The sequence below is a fragment of the Tribolium madens genome, unplaced genomic scaffold (assembly GCF_015345945.1).
Source record: "Tribolium madens isolate multiple individuals breed KSU strain unplaced genomic scaffold, Tmad_KSU_1.1 Scaffold_20;HRSCAF=117;Tcas5.2_LG4, whole genome shotgun sequence".
In the NCBI taxonomy this organism is placed as follows: Eukaryota; Metazoa; Arthropoda; class Insecta; order Coleoptera; family Tenebrionidae; genus Tribolium; species Tribolium madens.
This window is the reverse complement of record NW_025400985.1, coordinates 6,228,445-6,251,100: the sequence shown is the minus strand read 5'-3', so window position 1 is coordinate 6,251,100 and position 22,656 is coordinate 6,228,445. Positions and strand designations below refer to the sequence as shown.

General features: G+C 35.8%; 1 protein-coding gene across 5 annotated transcripts in view; it reads left to right on the top strand.

Annotated features, from left to right (window-relative positions):
- LOC123005962 (teneurin-m) overlaps positions 1 to 22,656 on the top strand; it is a 110,250-nt gene that overhangs the window by 62,308 nt on the left and 25,286 nt on the right. For all 5 annotated transcript variants that reach the window (XM_044400067.1, XM_044400069.1, XM_044400068.1 and 2 more), the window contains one exon: positions 8,102 to 8,314. Coding sequence is in view for 4 of the 5 variants with exons in the window: in XM_044400069.1 (XP_044256004.1) it covers positions 8,102 to 8,314 (213 nt within the window). In the remaining variant the exon portion in view is untranslated. The remainder of the gene's footprint in view (positions 1 to 8,101; positions 8,315 to 22,656) is intronic.

Genomic DNA, 22,656 nt, shown 5'->3' with positions numbered 1-22,656 from the left:
TGCCATTTTAACATTACACTGTACCCAGAATGTTCATTCATATTATGTGGACAATTTTTGCTTTCTATTGAAAAATGAAAAATCTTATTTCATTTGAGTAAGTGATGCTTTCGTTCCTTATGACATTTTGTATCTATTTTGCTCAGATCGATAGACTCAATATAGATAGAACAGACGAATCGACGACATTTATATTTCTTGACAACTGTAGTGTTTCTTGCAAGAATCATCTCTAAAGAGCTAATTTTTCTCCGTCAATGTTGTATTTTGTCGGATAAAACGCAGAATTTAAAATTTCAGCAAGAAATTCCCAGGGAATAAGTATTTATTCGAAAGTGGAATCAATCCCTTTGAGTAAATCAATCCACCTGCATGTCATACTAGGCGCCCATCGAAAGTATCGATCCGCGAGCAGTGACTGGAGTAAATCTCCTTGATACCTCCGCAAATCACTCTCCCTCGGGCACTTAGTTTCTGAGTGATACGGTCGGCCACAACTGTCCTCATAATGGCCCATGTTTTGCCGGTGATCTAGGAAATGGCCGTTTCATAAATAATGCCGCCGCCCAAATAAAATCGCCCCAATCAATTACCAGTCTTGCCCCCGACCAGTTCAAAAATTTTATATTTCGAGCAAATTTCATACCTCCATAATTCCAACACTAAACCGCCCTCATGAGTTACACGTAATAAATCTTTATCGCGGATTTTACGACATTATTAACTCCCTGAAACCAAATTACCGAAGCGACAAACAAATTCCAGCGTCTGGGACAAGCCCACGAATTATTTATTTATTCGGCAATTAAATAGACGGTCAGTAACTAATGACGGGCCATATTTCTTAGGATGTCGCTGGCGGTTATTGGGAATCACTGAGGCGCAGAACCCCACTGACGTGACACCAAGCGACAGGAAAAGCCCTCTGATGAATGGAGTCAATTTACTACGGCGGCGCCGGTGTTGTCGTCATTTTTTTCTTACAGCCTCATAACAGTCGCGCGTAATTGGTCAACAACTAACATCAACAGTTCAAACTCTATTTTATCGTCGACACACCATTTGTACCTCTTGGATACCACATTTTCGACCAAACGAATCATTTCAAGGTATTCGAAGTTCCTACTGCTTTACCACGCATTATCTATGTGTGCAAAGAGTTAAGTCTGTTATAAAACAACATTGAAAAACATAAAAACAAACTCTAATAACTTATTTTTTATGGAATACAAATATACCTAAAATGTGAAAAAATGACAACCAATACCTTTCGATATTTTTCACGAGAAACTTATAAACTATGGAGAATAGTTATTTTTCTGTACTAGATGAAGACTTTATTCTGAAACTACATATTTATTAGTTGCCACAAAGTATTATTTAAGATGAACTTGTTCTCTTTAGTAAAAATACAAGTTGAATATAAAAAACTGGCCTAGTGGTTGTAGAGTTAACAACGTGCATAAAATATTCACAAAATTCGTTTAAACTTTGAAACAAAAGGATTTTTATTTAGTTCCACATTGTTTCTAATCTGTTGTTTGGAAGTTTAGGTGACAAAGAAACAAGAATATAACTTTATTTACCTATTTATTATTTAGAAACTGCCTCTGAATCAATAGTTTGTTTTTATTTGGGAAGAATAGGTACATTTTAAAACATCAAAAACGTATTTGTGAAACACGCGAATTCTTTATCCTAATTTAGACATTTAAAATAATTCTGATTAACTTGAATTAAACTGACACACTCATACACTCTTTGACTATATTTTCACTTATGTCGAAAATATTGAAAACACGAAAGTTTTCAGCTATTTGAATACAGAAAATCACAAATAAAAGTATAACAATAAAATTGAAATGTTCATGTCACCATAAATATTTGATTCCGCTTCTCCTATAAAATATATTCTCTGCTTATTCCAAATATGTGTGGGTGAACTTAAGACTTTTACCTACAGTCATAAGTCGAAAAAGGAAATGTAATTTTTTCAAGAAGGGAAATGTCCCCATATCGCAGTTTATTAACGTACACATTTATGTGAAAATAAATTGCCAGCAGTCAGTTTAATGTCGAAATTAAAATTTTTAATGTCAAGATTAATCGTAGTTTTATAAAATTAACTGTTACAGTTAAAAATAAAACGAGCCATATTCAGTACATTAAAGTGTATATAAAAAAGTTTACAAAACATGCATTAGATTTATTATTGTTTTTACACCTCCAAAGGGAGAAGTAACGTAGTAATGATGTGGAAGCACCATCATAATTTTTATTTTATGTTGTTTCATCATAATAAATATAACATTTTATTCCTAAGAAAATTATGCAAACAAAAGTTGAGAAAAGCGTGTGACTTGCTTCAGATGCGATGAATTTCTTCCAAAAGTTTCTCAATCAACGCGGCATTCACCTCTTTGTATCCCGGGGCTTAAACTAGATTTACCTATGTCAATATTTCGGCGATTCGGAGGGTAATTTTCGAAGCGATTTATCCAACAAAGATGGTTGTTAGAGAATTTATAATACGGAACGGTAGGATGGGTTAACCTAATTAGTTTATTCCAGCTACAATAAACGTAATTAGATGACATAACCAGCTATGACAATAATTATTGTTATTTTTAACGGTTGCTACTCAGTTAGGCACCATCAATGTGTCATCAACCGGAACAGATGCTGAAATAAACTTCCTGTGAAGAAAAAGGGACAGAACAATTAATGAACTAAACTACTTTAATTTGTCGGAACTATTTGCCATGCTATGTAATAATGAATATTCCGCTGTTGTCTGCGATGAATAAATTAAAGCCATTTTACCATCTAATGTTAGATTCGAGAGTACAAATGTTCTCTTGTAGATTGATTCATAATTGAGGAAGCAGAAGATGGATATGGAGGCTAACGCGAACATCCTACCAACATTTCTCGTCTCAAACTAAAATGTTTTTCTCCACACTTTTTTAGTTTTAGATTCATTTTCAACAGGGCTAATAAATGACCCAAGTGTCAAGCAGGCGGCACGAGCGTGAGAAATCCAACTCGATTTTTCTTTAGTTTAACACAAATCTAATCACAAAAAAAATGTTCAAAGACTGAAACAAAATTACGCTCAATTAATAACAAAGCTGTTTCATAATGCGGAGTGGCTTTTTGGTGCTTGGTATTCTAATTGCTGTGAATAAATCAGGAAAAGACATAAAGTTGAAATATTAAAATAGCGCTTTTCGGCGAGAAATTAAACAGGTTGAAGTGGGCGGTCAGGAAAGGAGTTGCGTTAAAATGTACCGTATTATCGCCGTAATCTATCAAAAAAAGTGTTAAAATGTGACGGTGTAAACTGTATTCTCCGTTATAAATACTTGCAAAGCTCGTGTTCTTTGACTGCACAAAATCCCACGCTTTGACGAAGATGAATTAGTAAATTAATAGGAAAATATGGTAAAGGGGCACGTGCCGCGCTGTAATTCACCCTCGCCCGTATTCGCAAACACTAACAAAACATTAAGGACGCAAATGCATCGACTGTCATCAACCGATACGATCTTATCACCAACAGTCGTGTATATTTACTGCTTGCTATCAATTCAATATTCACATAAAACACGCTCTGATTAAATCTCTATTTGGCGGTACAAAGGCCGCTCGTCGATACCGATCTCCAGTAATTTTTAATTTGAGTCTAGGACTTGGTGCAGTGAAAAGCGATGTCGATGCCAGATGCGTTCCTAATTTGCAATGCGGATTCCAGTCGAATATGGCGGCGGGACGCGCCGACAGGTGCGCTTTTGCAGACACGTTTCGACCAACTACGACGATATTTCATACCTGGATCAGGAGTCGCGGTATTTATAAGCGCTCCACATTCGAGAAATGAATAATTTAGGGCGGAACGAACAGCTGTTCACCCAAATACCGAAGAGTGTATTGCTGAATGGAAGGTCTAAAGATTGAATATGAGGGGGCGGATAATCGTAGAATTTTTAAAATTATTACGTGTAACTCTTTTCAATCATTCGAAAAATATTTTTAAAAGAAAAATTGACAAGAATGCTTTCAAATTTACCAAACCATAAAACTATGAACTTAAATTAAAATTTAAAATCCTAATAGGAAATCAAGCTTGTGTCATGTTACATTTACAAAAGAAGTGAATAAATCCATTTAATAATAAACGTTTGTTTCTTATTGAAAAGAAAAACTAAACCAACACGAAACGAAATTAAAAAATTACCTTAAAATGTTTAAAATGGATGACTTAATTTGATTACTTTGCTGATCATTTTACCCTGAATGTAAATCTTTACTTAGCACAACGTTTTCATTTTTGATTGTTTTTGAAGGTTTAAACATTCTACAGGATGCGCCAGAACTCGCGCCCCAGAGCAAAATGCTATATAAGGTAAGATACCAGGAATATGGAAAAAATGTTTAAAAAAATTCTATCTATAAAAATTTCGAAGTTATGAAAGTTTAAATTTTGCACTTTGACTCTATTTATTTCTGTTGGAAAAATAATTTTACAAGTTTTTTTGCTACAGACTATTAGAAGAGGAATCAAGAAAGCTGTATCCTAAATTGTTACTCTGTTCAATGTTATTTATGGCTTTTACTGGCAAAATTTTTGTACCTATACAAGACCATCAGTATCATTAAATAGACATAAAAATATATCAAATCTCAAAAAATAAATGTCAAAATTTTTTGACAGATTGAATTTTTTAAACATATTTTTCATGTTCTTGGTATCTTATCTCACTTGAAATTTTTCTCTGGGGCGGGAGTTCTAGCGCACCCTGTATATTATACATTTTGCAAAGTGTTGTAAAGGGAAGTAGAAGAAAACACTAACAGCAAGGGTAAAATATAAATGAAATAATCAAATACCTAATGTTTTATTTAAATATTTAATTAAGTTCAACACCAAATGTAATCTCAAATAAATTGCATGCATTTCGCAATGTCCTGAGAAGTGATGTAATTATTATAATAACACACAAGAAGGTGATTTTGTTATAAGAAGGGTAGCTTCTTTTTTCATCTATAATTAAGTAAATGTTAAATGTCTAATCAGCTTATCAGCATTTACGAAAAGCAAACACATTTAGTAGGATTAAAAGTTATTTCTGAACCAGGATATGAGGCGTCTTAAAAAACAAGACAGAATCCTACAAATTTAATTGTTTACCCAAAGTAAAAATCCGAAAAAGGTCTAAAACCTTTCAAAAAGTATTAATTTTTATGTATCCCAAAAGTACCCATATATCTGTAGACCACCAAAAATTGAGCACATGAAAAAACAGGGTAGAGTCCTACAATTTAGTGTTTTCCCAAATAAAAAGTTTTGCCCCAAAATGGCTTTTTATTTCTGGACCAGAACATTTGGCGTCTTAAAGAAACAAGGCAGAACCCTAAATTTAGCTGATTGCCCAAGAGCAAACAATGAGAAGCTCTAATTTTTGACTTTAGTGCCAAAATGACAGAAACTGTGAAATGTCAAAAACAGACGGAGGTCTTGTCGTGTTCTTGATTCACACTACTCTCACCAGCAAATAAAAAAATAAATTGTGCACTTTTATATTTTTTTTGTCAAAAGTAAGTTATACATCGGCCCATGTTTAGATTAAATTTCAGTGGAAAACGTATTGTATTTTATTTAGAACCAAGTTTCATTAAAATTCTTGCAAATTGAACTGTGAACAGAAGCACTTGAAAAAGCAATAATTTCCATAAATACTTTCCTAATTTTAACTATTTGAAAATGCCTGCTGGTGTGGTTTTATTTTAGTAACACTTTTGTGCTGGAAAACTCCATCACAAATAGTAGTTTACTCGTACCACTTGTGCCTATTTGTGTTGATGTTAATTAGCATCCGTCACGAATTAAAATAATTTAAATAATCAGCGGTTTAATTCACCATTTGAGTCTGCTGCATTTTGTACCTAACATCTTGTTACCAGCAGCATCGCAAATAAATTACCCAAATCCACCTTATTCTTATTCTTTCATTGGCACCCGTGAAAAATAAACACGAGCCGAATACCAAAGCACTAGACGAAGCTTTGTGCAAGTTCGACATGGTATTCAGTCACTTTGCAAACATATTTGTAGAAAAGTGCGTGCGGATTCCGCCACCTTTTTCCATCACAATAGGAATAAGTGTGCTTGGCGTCGTATTCATGCGGCATCTTCCGGCAATCATGCGGCCTCCACTGGGAACGGTGCGAATTACGTCAGTGGTACGTCTCCGGGGACGCCCCGTGCGTGCCATAAGGCGTCGAAGAGATGTGACGAGCGCGCAGCCGGAGATGAAGGATGACTTAGGTGTGAGACGTAATGCGCCTCCGGGGAATACCCGCTGATTGCCCGACAACGACAACTGAATCATCGCTCGCTTCATCGACGGCAGACTCGGACCCCACCCCCAGCGACAGGCTTCAACCCTTTTCGCAAACAATTAAAGGGCTCAAAATGCGAGACAGATTTTTTCCCAAAAGACACAACAAAAATGATTACGTCAAGGCACAGGGTGAGCCGAAACGACCATAAATAACCAAATTAAACAGCGAAAAGCTCTCACGCTCACAAACATGTAGGAATGAAGTAAAGTGAACTGAAACGTGGTGATTTTTGTCAAGATTTCTGCAAACACCACACTGCGAATAGTTTTCGCCGATTATAATTGTACGATTATACATTGATTTTTCTGCAATTGCATTGTTTAAATTCGAACTCCAAAATGGCTCTACCGCACTCGCTTTTACAATTTGACTTAAGAATTTAATACAATTTTTAATTGGTCTGTCTAGAGAATTTTTCTATTTGTCAATTGTGGACGCATTTCCGTACTTATAGGTTATTGAACTGCCTAGTCCTACACTCCAAATCGCAACTGAACTTGCTACGATTGAATTGGAATGGTTTATTACGGATGGCTAGATACCATCTAAGTCTATTATCACGCATTGATTATTGAAAACTAGATGACAAAAAGTTGATATTCCATTATAAACATGTTTTTTCTATTACTGTAGAGCTGTAATCAAAACGCATTATTGGAAACGAAAGTACGTATAAAAAATGGTCATTCGCCACTTTTTTTTAACTAGAGATGCATGTCCCTCTTGGTAATCTCATTCCACATACTAAGATGGAAAGAGGAGGCGATTGATGTGGGCAATTATGATCGGAATCGCTTTTTTATTGAGGGAAGTCCCCAACTGTTGTAGAAATAGTAATGGTTGGTTGGAGTTCGCGGTTCGTTGATTCGGCTTGTGCGGGATTTATGCAATGACCTCAACTCAGGATAGATTTATTACTTTTAATAACTAGCATATAAGAACTATCGAGTAAATCACAAACTTCCTAAACTGGTTAACATTAGGTTTTATTGTGTTTCTCCTTCTCCCTCGTAAACCCTCTAATTCAAGGTTTTGAAGCAGAAAAGGGACGAAATTTGCTGAGTTCGCAACGACAAAAAATTGTAGTTTACTTATTTCAACAACATGTTCAACTTCATTTACCACAATAAATATGTTTTCTATAGTTTTGTTCGGTGCTATTTATAGTGAGGCCACAAAATAAAACTTAGTTTTATTTTATTTTATAAAACTTATTTTTATTGAAATTGTAATTGTGTAACAAATATTTATGGAAATATGGATTGATCTGAAAGTCATCACTTTCATAAATACTCGTTTGGGTTGGGATTTTATTAATTTGCAAAGCACTCTGAAATTACGTACAAATTTTTCACATTTTAAATGTCTATTTAGGAAAATTGACATGGAAAAATATAGACTTGTAACTAGTCCAATAAAAGCGTCCATAGTTTTTTAATTTATAATTTAAAACTGACACACCATTAACAAAATTCTTTCGAATTAGTGAAAAATCCGTCATCACATGATACAAATGAAAGTGTATCTGTTTGTACAATTTGCGCCACATCCTGAACCAACAAGCCGCTGTTTGCTCTTCGCCAGAATAAATACAGAATATCTAATTAATTACGCCCTCGTCAAGTTTCAAGTTTGGTCCCAGAGGAGCACTTTTTCCGGAATTGTTTTGAAATCGTGATATTTTTTCTTCTTTCAGGCAAGGGGCGTTTGTACCCCGCGTACAGCCTCAGCGGGTCTGAGGGCGAAGACTCTCCCCGAAGATACGGATCTCAACACACGTACCAACATCCCCTTTATCAACAACCAGCCGGCCTCAGCGACACCCCAACCTCGGAAAACGCCTCGGACGCCACCCTCACGGACTCGGAACTAGCTCTAGCTAGGGATTCCACACTGCTCGTGCATAACGGTGAGTGAATGTATTGCTTTAACAGTGACACTAAAGATTTTCAACAAACGTTATTTGGTCCTGTTTGTGTCGCAAATAAATTACTCGGCCAGTTTATCTAAATTTCTGTAATTTCTTCCATTTTATTCAGATGATTAGATTTTTGTCAGACAAATTTCCAACTTTTTTCATTTAACGCAAGTAGGGTAGCTTTTCATTTTCTTTCTTTACTTATAATGCGTTGTTTGGTGTGGACCTGGAGGCGTCGTAAAAATATAAAAGTTAAATACCTTAATAAAATTGATAGTATAGAAAAGTTTGCGCAATTTTGAAACTTCGCCAACCGATAAATCCGAGTGTTTTTTACGCCGACATCAAACACACTCCGTACTTTCCTCCATAAAATTTCATTTAGATTTTTACTGCTTCGGGACGAATAAAATTACATTAACACTTTCCTCGAGCAAATTATTAATCACATGCTGAGACCATTACTACGAATTGATAGGTGGTGTGGGTGAACGTTGAGTCAGATTTGTACAATCAAGCCAGAGATGATATGTCATCTATTTGTAATTTCGATCCCCATCTTATTAATGACAGAATAGAGTAAACACAATGGCGAAAGCGAGAGCAGAACTCATTATAGTAATGAAACGATTCTCTCCCAGATGATTCAAAGCGAGAATCCTATTAGACCAGTAATGATACAGGAGCGAGACTCGAAACTGCAGTAATTACTCTCACAGTTTCACTTATTAATTTTTCAGGATATTATAACTACTTTAAATTATTTACTCGCTGCATATTCTCAAAAAAACCCTCTGTCCTCAATCTGCAATTTTCTCATTAACCGATTTTCTTTGCTCTGATCAAACATCGTTCCTCTGCGAAAACATTTTTTCAACTTTTTTTCAATTTAAATCATTGAGAAACACGTATGTATGTAGGCATGCTGTAATATAGAAATTACCAATGGTGGAGGCGTTTTTATAGTTCTGAAATGAGTAATACTTAACACTTAATTGCCCTTAATATTAGGTTTAAAACTATGTAGTCGTTGACGAGGCATTTAAATTACGGTTTAATAAATTAGATTCAGAAAGGGTTGTCACACATGTTTCCATGTATTTTCCCCAAATTAATTCACCTTAAAATTTTACGACTCATACAACGTTAGTAAACGTCAAAATAATGTACCTATTTAGAAATAGTTAGTAGCTACAGAAAAGTACTTTATTAATTGGATTTTTTGTAACATAACTAATAAAACTGCTATCTTCTCATAATTTCGCTTATTTTAGATGAATATTAAATTTTAGTGATTTGCTCATGTAACGTTGCCTGTAAACAATCACACATAATCTTAGATAAGTCGAAATTGATAAAGCTCGTAGGGAAGCACATACGAGAATACAATTAGGTTATCTGAAATCCTGTAATAGCATTAATGCAGTTATCGAGCCTCTAATAGGAAGTTTCATCTTTAATTGGTCGGTTCCAAACCGCAATCAGTAGAAATAAGACTCCGCAGCATAGACAGAGTTGAATAGTAGCATATAATATATCTTTCTGTCGTAACACTAAAATAAATTCGTTTGAATGAGTTGACGTTTTGCGGCTTTTATCGCTTTGCATGATGCCCGAAATGTAATTTGTAGTTATGTTTACGCAGCTTTAGAAAATCAGAAGCCGTCTGTTCGACGTTCCTCGCTAAAACCCCCTAAATGCAAAGAGTGTGTTTACTCGTTACCGTAAAAAGTTACCACCTACGCAATTTTCCGGGTTGGCTCATAACGCTTTTTACGTTGCTGAAAGATGGAGGCTGATAACAGCCAGTAACCATTACCCGAGGTCTGCTCATCACATCCAGCATTACTCGTGAGTGCCATCGCTCGCCTTGCACGAGCTACGACTTCATAATCTTCAAGAAAATCGCCCCTGCGATGGCGGCGACCCTTTTACGTCAAAAATGGCTACTTCATGGATACCGCACGCTTTAATCGTTTAAACGGCGAATTTCTTCTACAACATTTATCGGGAAAGGGTGCTGCATAGATGAAGAAGAAATTGGTTCTAGACGGATAATTTTAATTATGCTTCTGCGTCGTTTTTTCATTTGCGTCGGGATTTCGTAATTTGCATATAAATGGGTGTATTACAAAAATTGCGTCAGTGCTGTTGTCAGGTTAGTTTCATGATGGCGAACAAAAGCAGACGCTACCCATTTCGTTTTATTTTATTCGCATGTGGGATAAATAACACATCTTTTCTGGTGTGCCACAACATCTCAGCAAACAGACCGAGAAATGTAGCAATAAGAGGATTAGTTAGACTCGCGCTCACTTGAGCAGCTCCGGTCACATTTCCTAAAGCCCCAAAAATGGCTTTCAGTTGTTGAGCTTTTCCTAAGATGACAAATTAACATCACTCACACACAAAAAATATTTTCACTTTACAACCACTTTTAATCACCATTATCACTATTTTTGTAATAAAATACAAGGTCTCCAAATTAATACAAGAATCAATAAACAATGCAAAATCAGGATTAAACTGTATTTTCACGATAAACAAATTTCAGAAAGCTTTTTTGAAGCTCTTTTTTTCAGAAGTTTATAGTTTGTAAGAACTCACTGTGGTGCCTGAAAATGTCACTCCCTACCTCGTTTTGAATTTACATCACGTATCGTGCTATGAGTCACCCTGTACTGATTAATGCTTAGCCAGCATTATCTGGATAAACCAGCAAAAATTTCACTTAGCAGTGAGTTTTAACAATTATAAGGCCCCGTATCTCGTATCTGTAATGGTCTATTCTAATTTAAATGTGCCCGGTTTTATGTAATAACAGGGGGAATGAATCCACCTCTGTCGGGGTACACTTTTTTACCATTGTACCCGGTGGCGTATATATTAAAGATATAAGCCGCGGAATTATCAGTGGACTCCGTCGGTAGCTCACAACCCTTTTATGGGGGGTCATAAACACGGTCCTTTTGGGGGTTGTATCAGAAACGCCGATATTGAACAAGTCCGTTTTGATTACTCCCTAATCCTTTGGAAAAATGACGAATGTAATCAGTACTTTCCTGCGAGTGAAAAGACTTATTTATCTTTGAGAAATGTCGATTAATATCGGTTGCTTGATTGAGCGAAGAGTAAGAGAGCTTTGCAGGAAGCCTCACTAAACACCAATAGACCGGATTCGTTTGAAGTCAAGAAAAAGACGAATTCATCAACTTTGCTGAATTAAGACGGTTGGGCCGCTTGCTATACCTGCCCCGATTCATCCGGGACATTACTGCACTCGTAAATCAAGCACCATATTGCCGACCCAAACACAAATTCGCGATTATGACCGAACGTGCGGCAAAACCCGAATTCCGAATGAAATAAAACTGACAACAGCACTAGATCAATTCCTGGATACATTCACGCCAGGAAATTCGAAACAGTCTTCCAGTTTTCTTAGAAATTTCTAGAAATTTAAACGATTTGCATAGAATTTTATTCTCAAGGCAGAAGTAAAACGGTTAAGAAAAAAAACTTTTACATTCAAAATTTTAATTGTTCTACAGTAAGTGAATTGTTCTTGATTAAAAATATGGTATCAATTATTTTAATGATTATTAAAAAAATTATTTATAATGTTGTTTACAAACATACGCGTTTGCACATTACAATTTATTATAATAATTGTTACAAACTTTATAAAATGACTTCACATATTCATGCATTGAAGTGCAAAATATTTTTATTATTTTTTTTATGTCAATATGGAAACATTATTTTTTAAATTATAAAGAGTTATAAAATATGTACTTGGTTTTGACATCATTATTTAAATTTATTGATAATTTGTTAATAACGCTTATTATAATATCATTGTCAAAACCATTTACTGTTTTAAGCTATTTTTAAAACTAGATCTAATTGATATTTTCGAAACTGACATTTTGATAGATTAATTAAATAATGGAGGATACCTTTCATTGATAAAAGTTTTGCATTTGCCTCACATCACAATAATGAACTGGATTTTTAAATTACTTAAGTTCCCAAACTACAAAGGTAACAGTATACTTCAAATTTTTATGTGGACTTTTCCTTTCACCTCCACCCCCAAATACTCAAGAAAAAGAAATAACGAGAAGACTAAAAATTATGCTGCATCAAATAAAAAATAGATAAAAACATGACAAATATATATCTTCTTACTTAGCCCCTAAACTGGTCTGCAATTGGCCCAATGGGCAATAAACGTATGGTATTAGGTACAAGTGACAAATATAACAAAGCATTTTTTATTTTTTTGAGCAATACATCGAAAACAAACTAAAATAAACAAAATTGAACATAAAGCTATGCTCTGAGACTGATTCCTGTATCGAATAGATCATAAGGCCGAGAAATGAAAGATATGAAAAAAAGTAATTTTAGACGTTCCTGTAGTGAGATCGGATTTGGTTGCATCTGCAGGCCGCCATTATCGGTGATCGTTATCCGAAATTCTCCAGGGAGTGTTTGGGATAAGTCATAGCTCCGGTCGGCAGGCTAGACAGCCCAATATCCCATTACCCCCTGATCCGGGTCAATATCGAGCCGCGATTCCGTCACATCTGTCAGAGTTGTTCTCTGTATTCGTCGTTTCCGGGCGTAGTCGTTGATTTGCACAATCGTTTCTTGCACGAGTTGGATTTTTGTGCGGTGGAGTGTGTCGCGGTGCGTTCCTCGTCAGCATACGAATCTCCCGGGAAAAGCACGCCCGATTTAAGATTTCCTTTGGAGTCGCCTTTTTCAGTTTCACAATTGAATACGTTTCCGGTTTTGTCTCATTCGATCAACTCCGGTGTATATTCGAAACTTAACGAATAATGATGCAGCTTCCAAAGGAGATAATCGTCTCGAACGGCTTCTATAATCAAAGTCGATCCGTCCCGGTTCAATCTCCTTCGACCGTCCCCTCCTTCACTTTCATCTTTTATCTACACAGTCGGACGGCTGAAAGAAAGAAACTTAGTTCTTAAATTCAGTTTGCGTCGAAATTGGGAACGCGCTGGGGCGTGCAGGTTTCCGAGCGGAGAGGAATCCATGCGGGCAGATTGTCGCCGGTCACCGTGCAACTTTTTCAACTTCAGACGGAATTTTCAGGAACAATCTCTGAGCAAAAATTCGATAGTCCAGCTCCAGATTAATTGCCGCAAAGGTAAACGCTTCTAATTACAACAGATGTTCATCGATCCGACACTAAATTTCAACACACGTCCACAAATTAATTCCAAATTCTGATCTATACTTCCATACATCGAAGTTTAGACCTTCACACAACCTTAACTAATACGAAATTTATCCAATAAAATGTCAACCGAAAAACAAAACAAACACTTTTTTGCGGCCAAGGCAACAATAATAATATTCTCAAACAGAACGGGGGAAGAAAGGAAAAAGGGTCAACATATAGATATATCCTTTTTATTCAGATGCAATGCAACGAAAAGGTGCATTTCAAAGAAGTGTCAATAAACACGAGGGGGAATCCTCTGAATGAAAGTGAAGCGAGATAAACAAAGTGTTGACACAAGTAAATTGTAAATGTATCAAAGAAAAATATCTAACGAAAGGAGAAAGTTTAATGATGTGTGATACAGATCCAGTTCTTTGAATAGATGTTAAATTTAATAGAATTATAGAATTTGATCGCCGAATTTTCTGCTATGTATATGGGGAAGCAAACACATTATGAGCTATCCAAAATGTTGATATTTTGCAACATTGCCATAAATCATGCCTCCAATAACAAATTTTCCATAATAGATATTAAATTCTGTCCTATAGATGCATTATATTATTAAAATATATACATGCATAGGGCAGAAATAATTTAAATGATGTATAAATAATAGAACTAAAAAGCACCAAACATATTCACAGTTCGAAATACAGCTCCATGAGAAAAAATATCTTCATTATTATTTTAATTTTTAATACTTGCATACAGTGACGTAACTACCCAGGAAACAGAAGTTGTAGTGATTTTTTTCAATAAATATCTTACATTTATAATTTTTCAAGTTTTGAAGTTTTTTGTTTGTTTCTGAAATTATTATATTTACTTTTATGTATTTAATTTCAAAAAAGTTTTGTTACGCTTACTCTAAAGTTATAATCTCCAAAACGTTATATCTTCAAATTTACAAAACAGACAAAACTAAACTAAGCCAGGAATAATAAACCAACTTAGAAATATTTATAGTAAATACATAATTATATTCAGAAATCTGGAGAATGTATCATACATACAATCTGTTTTATATTGAGAAAAGAGCTATTGTTATTTGACTTGCCAGCTCGTTTAAAAAATTCTTGAAAATATTATTTGTTGGAGCTCATTACTACACTTCATGGAAACTGTTATATTATTGGGAGTTTTATTATTAACATTTATAGGACAAACCTTGTAAGCATTCCTGAAAAACAATGGCTAACGAGGAACTAATATTTTAAAAAAGAATGAAATAAAACGTCATTGTACACATATGTAGGTTGTACATATTATGATCTCTTTGTTTTTAGTATTAATGTAATAACATTAATACAAGCCTTACAGACAAAATATAAAAATTAATTAAAATATGTGTAGCTATTTGTGCAGCAACTCAGTAAATCCAAATTGCTTTAAAACCAAGCTGCGAATATTTAATGAACGACTTATTAGTTCGCTAGTTTAACGATAACGAAATTATTTTGAATAAATAATGTCGAATAAATAATTCTGAATAAAAATTCTAATGAGGATCTAACGGTAGATAGATTAATATTAATATCTCTATAATACAAAGATAAAACAATAGAACAATAGAAAACAATATGAGAATAAACTCGGTATAAACAAAAGTGGAGTTATAAGTAGCATGAATTAAATAAAGAAATTAAAAAAAAAAACGAGAAAGTTACACACCTGCTGCAGCAGCTAATAGCATGATTTTTTAAATACGCAACAATGTTTTTTTTCATCTCAGTGTATTATCTTATTATTTATATCAACGGTGAGTCATTGGCGTACTCACTTTTTACCACATATTGCCACAAACGCATGTTTTTTCAAAGCTTTACCTTTAAGAATTGTGGTTTAAATAGTATTGAGTATGTATTTCAAAGTCACCCTGCATAAAGCATTTGTTAAATGAAAACCCAATCAATCATCTGTAAAATGTACTAATGCATCCAAATATAATATTCCTCTTGTATGAAATATGTACAGATAAGCAAGTTGTTACAATTCGCACAAATATGTTTTTATAATGAGATTACTGTCCATATTATTTGGCCATCATTGTTTATATTTTACTTGTTCATGGATAATACATAGAGCCAGCTCCCATTATAACTGATGGAAATTTAGTATAATAATCGAAGCTCATTTTTGGTTTGAATAATAAACAATAATGAGGCCGAATCCGGCCCTATTAGGCAATTAAACGAAAAATCGCATTTAAATCGATTAAACTGTGAGCCCACGCGCTCCCCAAGTAATTTAAAGTGTTGGTGCGCCTGTATCTGCACTGTTCCGAAGTCATATATTTGGCTTTGCCCCTGGTGTTTTCCAGACCGATTTCGGTCATGCCGCAGAGTTACACGCGCCGTTAGCCCGCGGACCGAAGAACGTGAGACCAATACCGATGGGTTTACCTTGGGTTGTTAACTGCCCCGATTCCGTATGCTACTGCCGTTCACCCCAGAAGCCCCCTTTAGTTTTCATGTTGAATTGAAGTCCACGAATCAAACAGGGAACACGCAACGTCGCACACGTACTTGTTAATTGACGCACGACGAAGAGTTGCCAGATCAGACGTGCTTATGTTAATTACAAACGGGAGATCAAATCAAGGATTTGGCGAAACTATTGAATTAGGAAAATAGCGGAAATGCGGAGTGGGATCCGAGCTTATTAATTTGGATAGGAATTGGGTCGTAAAAGAACGTAATAATTTAATAAAACAAGAAACGCAAGATGTGATATTTTATTGATTTATGGCTATCACATGTTTTCCTGTATTATCCGGGCGATTTAATCAAGTCAAAATTAGATTCCCCTTTAAAACGGCAAAGCCGGTCAAGTGCATTTGAAAGATCGTGCCTGCTGCAGCCGTTCATTACCTCTAAAGCCCCCTCTAATTTTCATGTCCACGAATCAAACATGCACACGTCGTGGTAATTGACGGCGCTTGGGGATAACGCGTTGTCAAATCAGAGCGACGTGTTTATGTTAATTAAATGGGACAGTTTTTGGATTAACGATGAAATTATCGTTGGATTACGACGGCCACTTGTGGCTCAACCGCCCCATAAATACGGAGTAAAAACGGCCGCGACTGGAAGATGCCTCAATTAGCCCGTTTAATTACGTTAAATAAGGGCAATGTGTGATGGGTGTGGAAAGTTGTACACCAAGCTCGGCAGTAAATATGGCTGCGGACTGCACGATTGCTCTGCCTGTCGAGAACTATGCTCGTAAAATTGAACACTCCTTAAAATTAACTGCTAATAAATTACCCAAAACTCCACTCTGCCATTAACGTAACCTGGCGCTTTTGTTACGTTGCGATGATTTATAATAAGGAAGATTACCTTAGTATGTTGCGGAATCGTTATCACTCAAGAGCAAGGCTCCATGAAATAACCGAAAAAATTTTCAGGGTAACTTGAATAATGTTGCGCTTTCATTAACTCACCCCGCGTAAACAATGTAATGCATACCAACACCGATCACAACCCCTGACTCACCTTATTGCTACTTGAAGCCGAAATATATTGACACCCCCGATTCAGAGCCCCCACTGAATTTATTCACGTACAGAAAAATTGAAGTCACACGGGCGCAATACTGAACTAATATTACTAAATGCAAATTGCCCCAAAAAGAGCAATGAATTTCAGATGATTGATGATCCATTTTTTGACGATAGAGGTACAAAGTTAAAGTTACCTGTTTACTTTTAACATTGTATTTGTGGAGAAATATTTATACAATACGATTTATATTTTCATAACATTATTACAATAACTGTTTTGTGATCAACAAAAAGTGCTATCACTGTATTAAACAGTATTTTATAAAAATTACAAATAATAACAAATGAAACATTTTTATACACTGACCGGCGGAAAAACTGGGACATCTACTTCAAGCTTCAAAGAAAAAAGAATAAAGTAAATTGAAGCATTCAAAGGTCATAGAAATGTCAGTTGAACTTTTTTAAAACAACTGCACAATAAATCATCTAGGTATATACAGTAAAGCGTTTAAGCATATTTTTTGCATAAAAGATTTTTGGGTGTAATTTAGAAAAAGAAGGAGGCTAGTAAGGAACGATTACAATTGGTTTTGTATTAATTTAATATCGGGTATTTCCACCACGAGCCCTTATTACAGTCTCAAGCCTGCGTGGCATATTGTGAATTAAATTTTGAATGGCCTCTTGAGGAATGTTTTCCCATTCTTCTTACAACGCAGCTCTCAAGTCCTGAAGTGTCAATACTTGCCTACGACGTCGCCGAATTTGTCTTCCTAGCATATCCCAAAGATGTTCTAGTGGACTTAGGTCCGGGCTTCGCGCTGGCCAGTCCATAGTTTCAATACCAACTTCTTGAAGGAAATTTCGTACAGTAACTGCTGCGTGTGGATGGGGCATTATCAAGCATAAAAATAAACTATTCTCCAATATATCCCTCAAAAACTACCACATGTTTTTCCAATACTTCCTCTTTGTATCTTCTAACCGTTAAAGTAGCTCCTTCTATGAACACAGGCTCTGTGCGAGCCGTATACCAGTCCATACCATCACAAATCCTCCTCCAAAGCTCACCCTTTGGCTAAAATTACATTGTATCTTTTTCCGCGTCTTCTCCACACTCTTTCTTGTCCATCAGAAGACCTCAGCGCAAATCTGGATTCATCTGAGAATAAAGCATTGCTCCATTGTTGGATTTTGAGTCTGGCTACGCGGTGATTTCTGCGAAGCTCTAAACCAGTTGAAGGCCTTCTAGCAGCTAAATTTTCTTTTCTTAGTCGTCTTCTTATTGTTCTTTCGCTTACGCCAACCTGGCGTACTTCTTGTAGTTCATTTCTAACTTGAACCGCAGTCATACGAGTATGTCGATCACGCAAAATAACGATCATCGCGTACACTTGCGTTGTCTACCTGATCCGGGTCTTCTTCTCTAGGAAGCGAGTAATGGCTGTGTAAATACTAGAACGAGAAAAACCCAGTTCTCTTGCAATTTGTCTTATGCTGAAGCCAACATTCGATTCGAGGCATTGTGAGTGTTTTTGGGAGATATACAGGTAAATTAATTACCAAACACGAAATGACTATGGTAAACGACTTTTAAAGTAACTTAAATCTACTGAAATAGTAAATAATATGGCATCCTAGGGAACAAATTCAACAAAAAAATTGTACAAAAAAAAAACAAGTCAAGATAAGAAAATTCCGTATTTACGTTTGGAGTGTCTTGATAAACGATTTTTAGCAAGTTATAGAGAATTTTTAAGATGTCCCAGTTTTTGTGCCGGTCAGTGCATGTATAATAAATTAAAAAACGTTATCTGGTAAATCACTGCTTTTATGAGCTGAAACGCTATTAGACAAATCGTTATGTGAAGTATTTGATAAGACCACTCCTTTTAATTCTAGACACTCAGATTTTATTTAATGATTGAATGTATCAACGTAATGGTTGGACAAATGGTAAAAGTCCTTTTACTACTGGAAACGTCTATTTGGTTTAAACTGAAATAACTATACTTCTGAAACGGAGTAATGTAACTACGTGTTATCGGATTTTATTGTGAATAATGGTTTGTATTAAGAGAACCAGAGGATGTTTAAAATCTATTGAAACAGAATATCACAGAGCATAATACTGTAGGTGCAAAACAGATTGAGAAAATAGAAAACCGATGTCTAGACGTTTCTGAGATAACAATTTCGAACTGTTTTCAGATTAAGTAGGGAATTGTGTCATTATTAATTAGTGGAGATAATTACTAAGATGGAGTTTAGTCTCTTTGTTAATAAAATGTTCTTCATTTGAAATTGGAAATATTTTAGATGTACATTATTATTGTGAGGCTAACTGTATTATAGCTCTTTTGTTGTAGAGAATGACATTCTTGCTCGCATTTTAATATTTCTGTCCATGGCAAAAAGAGGAAGTCCACTATTCCATTTGCCTCGTGTCTGCAGGCGATTCGCTCGGCATGTTATCGATTGGTGCAAAATGGCGATCGATCCATATATTTATAAAAAGACATTTCATAGCTTACGCTCTTGTATTTAATTTCATTGAACCATCTAAACAGAAATAATAATAATTACTGTAGCGACGCCGGTGCGCGTTTCTAATTAAATTTGTCGCGATTATTCCCGCCTTTGTTGTTTAGAAAATCTTTCTCTACCTTTCCGTTTTCGTTTTGATGATAATATTTCTTGCAGCTGTTGCGTCCCCGTGAATCTTGTAATTAAATTCTCGTATAAACGGATTAAATTCATATGGAACAGGACGGCAACTCGCACAAGAGGCTGTTCGTTTGCCGTCGCACCGCTCACTTCACCATATCGGCGTTATTTCCACATGCTTAGACGTCTCCGTCGCCTAACGTCATCAAAGAAGAAGCTTTTGATAAACCGAGCGTGCTACCGCCCGTGCCTGGAGACCTGGCCTCGTTATAACTGTCGGGGTGAGATCGGCGAAAACTACCTCAAAGCCACTTTTTTGCAACATTCAGACCAACATACGCGAATCAATCACATGTATTGACGCAAACCGACCGTGCCGAAAACTCAACCACGCATTTCTTTCAGTTTTTTACCGAACCCAAGATACCAACTACACCACGATTTTTATTTTTTTAATTTTTTAAACATAACATCATTGGTTGATTTTAACTTGAAGACTTTTATTATTTTTAACGGTAAGTTCATAGCATCCCTAAAGTAATCTCGTCCTTTTTGCAAATATGTACTTAGTTGCGGATTTTTTGTACAATACTTTTAGCGACGGGGTTTTAATTCCACACATCACCAGTTTTTAATTACATTTCGTTAATTTGTATCCGGGATGCTTCGTAACAAACGGATTTTTTAATTAGCTCAGGCTAGTTATGGGTAACTTTTTAATGAAATTAAACTAGTGGACCGTTAACTTCTGATTCTGTTAGTGTAATGCGCGTGACACGTGACCCATCTGTCACGTCAATGTGTCGCAAATCGACACCCGCGGCGAGCACGCTCCAGCCCTTATCATTGCAAATATACAGACTTAAGCCAAACACAATGGGAAAAAAGTACTACAAACGACCAGATCGATCTTTTTGTCCCTTTTTTCAGCTCGCTGATTTATTACCGCTGCCAGCCTCATCTATCCGATAAAATTTAACAGCATTTCCAATTTTTACCAAGCCAAATCCGCTTGAGATACCGCGCCAATCTATAAACACGTTGTTATCCGGATGTGGCCTTTACATTTCTTCTTCACTGCGATTTCTTTGTGGATCAACTACGAAATAAATGCAAGTAGGGAAAAAATACTCAAAAACTTGGAAAATCCACCAGCAGAAAAAAAACTTTCTATTAACTTTAAGTATAGGTTTTAAACAAAAAAGGAAGGAACTTTATCTCCTAAGAGTAACAAATATCATGATCATGAAGTATTTCTTAGTTCCTTAGTTTACTGATTGGGCAAAGGGAAGAATCTGGGAGTATGCAACACAAGAGTGCATTATTATCTGTATCCGCGTAAGTAGAATTTGTTTGGAATTTGTGGTAAATTTGGGTCTTGTGTTGATCAAACAGCTCAAAGTTGTGTATTAATTGAGTCAGTTTTGCTTTGATTTTGCTCGTTTTTTGGTGATTCTCTTGGAATGCAGTGCTAGTGGCAGCACGAAGTTTGAGTAAGTTTATTCGGTAAATTAAATGTGTTCGCGGTTGGAAAGGGTTGCCCATGTAAGATGCCTTCCCAGATCCGTTTGAGTCTAGAGAACCGCTACATCAGCATTTGATATGAAAGTAAACACGATTCCATTAAGGCACAAACTAAAACTTTCGACAAACTGTTTAGAGTTCCGAAATGGATTAATAAACTAAAAAACGAGTTCATCCCTGTTCAGTGAAAGGAAAATGATTGTTAGTTTGGCTAGTTGTCGGGAATTTTCGTACTGAATTAAATCCGAATGTCGGCACGTGCAAGGATCGATCGGCTTCGATCTGGTGCCTTTCTTCTCTGTCATGAATCAGACCCTTGCTGCGACGTAATTGAATAGGCCAGACTGCCGGGCCATGATCCTGTGCCTATAAAGGGCATGGGACGCCGTCCAAAATGGTCGAGCGATTGCCTCGCTCTGATAAGAGAGAAAAATTAAAGAAAGAAAGCAATTTCCACAGGAATAAGTCCCATAAAAATAAATAAAAGGCGGAAATAACGGAGTGTATGAGGATATCTCCATTATGTATTGACCCAGTTAGGGAGCAGTGCTTGCGGGCGTGTTATCAAGAACTCACGTTTTATATCCACATGTCTTGTCTTTGCCAACATGACATATCCATAAGCTGTCGTATTTAGAGTCGCGGTAACGTGTACTTTACAGGAGACGGAATTTATGCTCCATTTATATGTATTTATGGCTTTTCCGGTCGCTAGGGATTAAAATCCAGTCAGAACTCCAATAATATCACGACCTGGGAACTCCCCGTATGCAAAATCCTTATCAGAAAATGATGTGGACGCGTGAAAAATGTACCCTTGGAGCAGTGTGAATGGAACGCGGGGATTACTTAGACCCCAGGATATGGAATAGACGGCATATGATGGATTAGACGTTTCCTTACTCATATCTACACCAAGTAATAAACATTCCACCGATTTTTTAATTTGCAAAATTATCAGCTGACTCTGTCGTCCTTTAAGTGAAAATCTATACCAACTTTCTAGCAGAACCTCGCTTTCCCGACATTTTCCCTGTTGCGATTTTTCAGCCTCAGGCAGCACCTGCCTATAATTATACTAAACCCAAAATCCCGAAAATTTGCACCAAACTGAATTTATTCATGTTATTATTGATGAAAATTCATAACAACACGTAACCGATTAACATTGTTAAAAGTTTTACTAATGCAATAAATTTCTCCTTACATTCCACTTTTGCTTCTGAAATATTACAGCATTAAAATGGTAATTAAGATGATGAAATTTGCTGCATCATGTTTTATAAGGCGAAATTTCGCGAATTGTGCACTTTTATTGTACCGTTCCAATCTGGGATTATTTTATATTTCAGAGAATTATTGCGTTTGACTCAG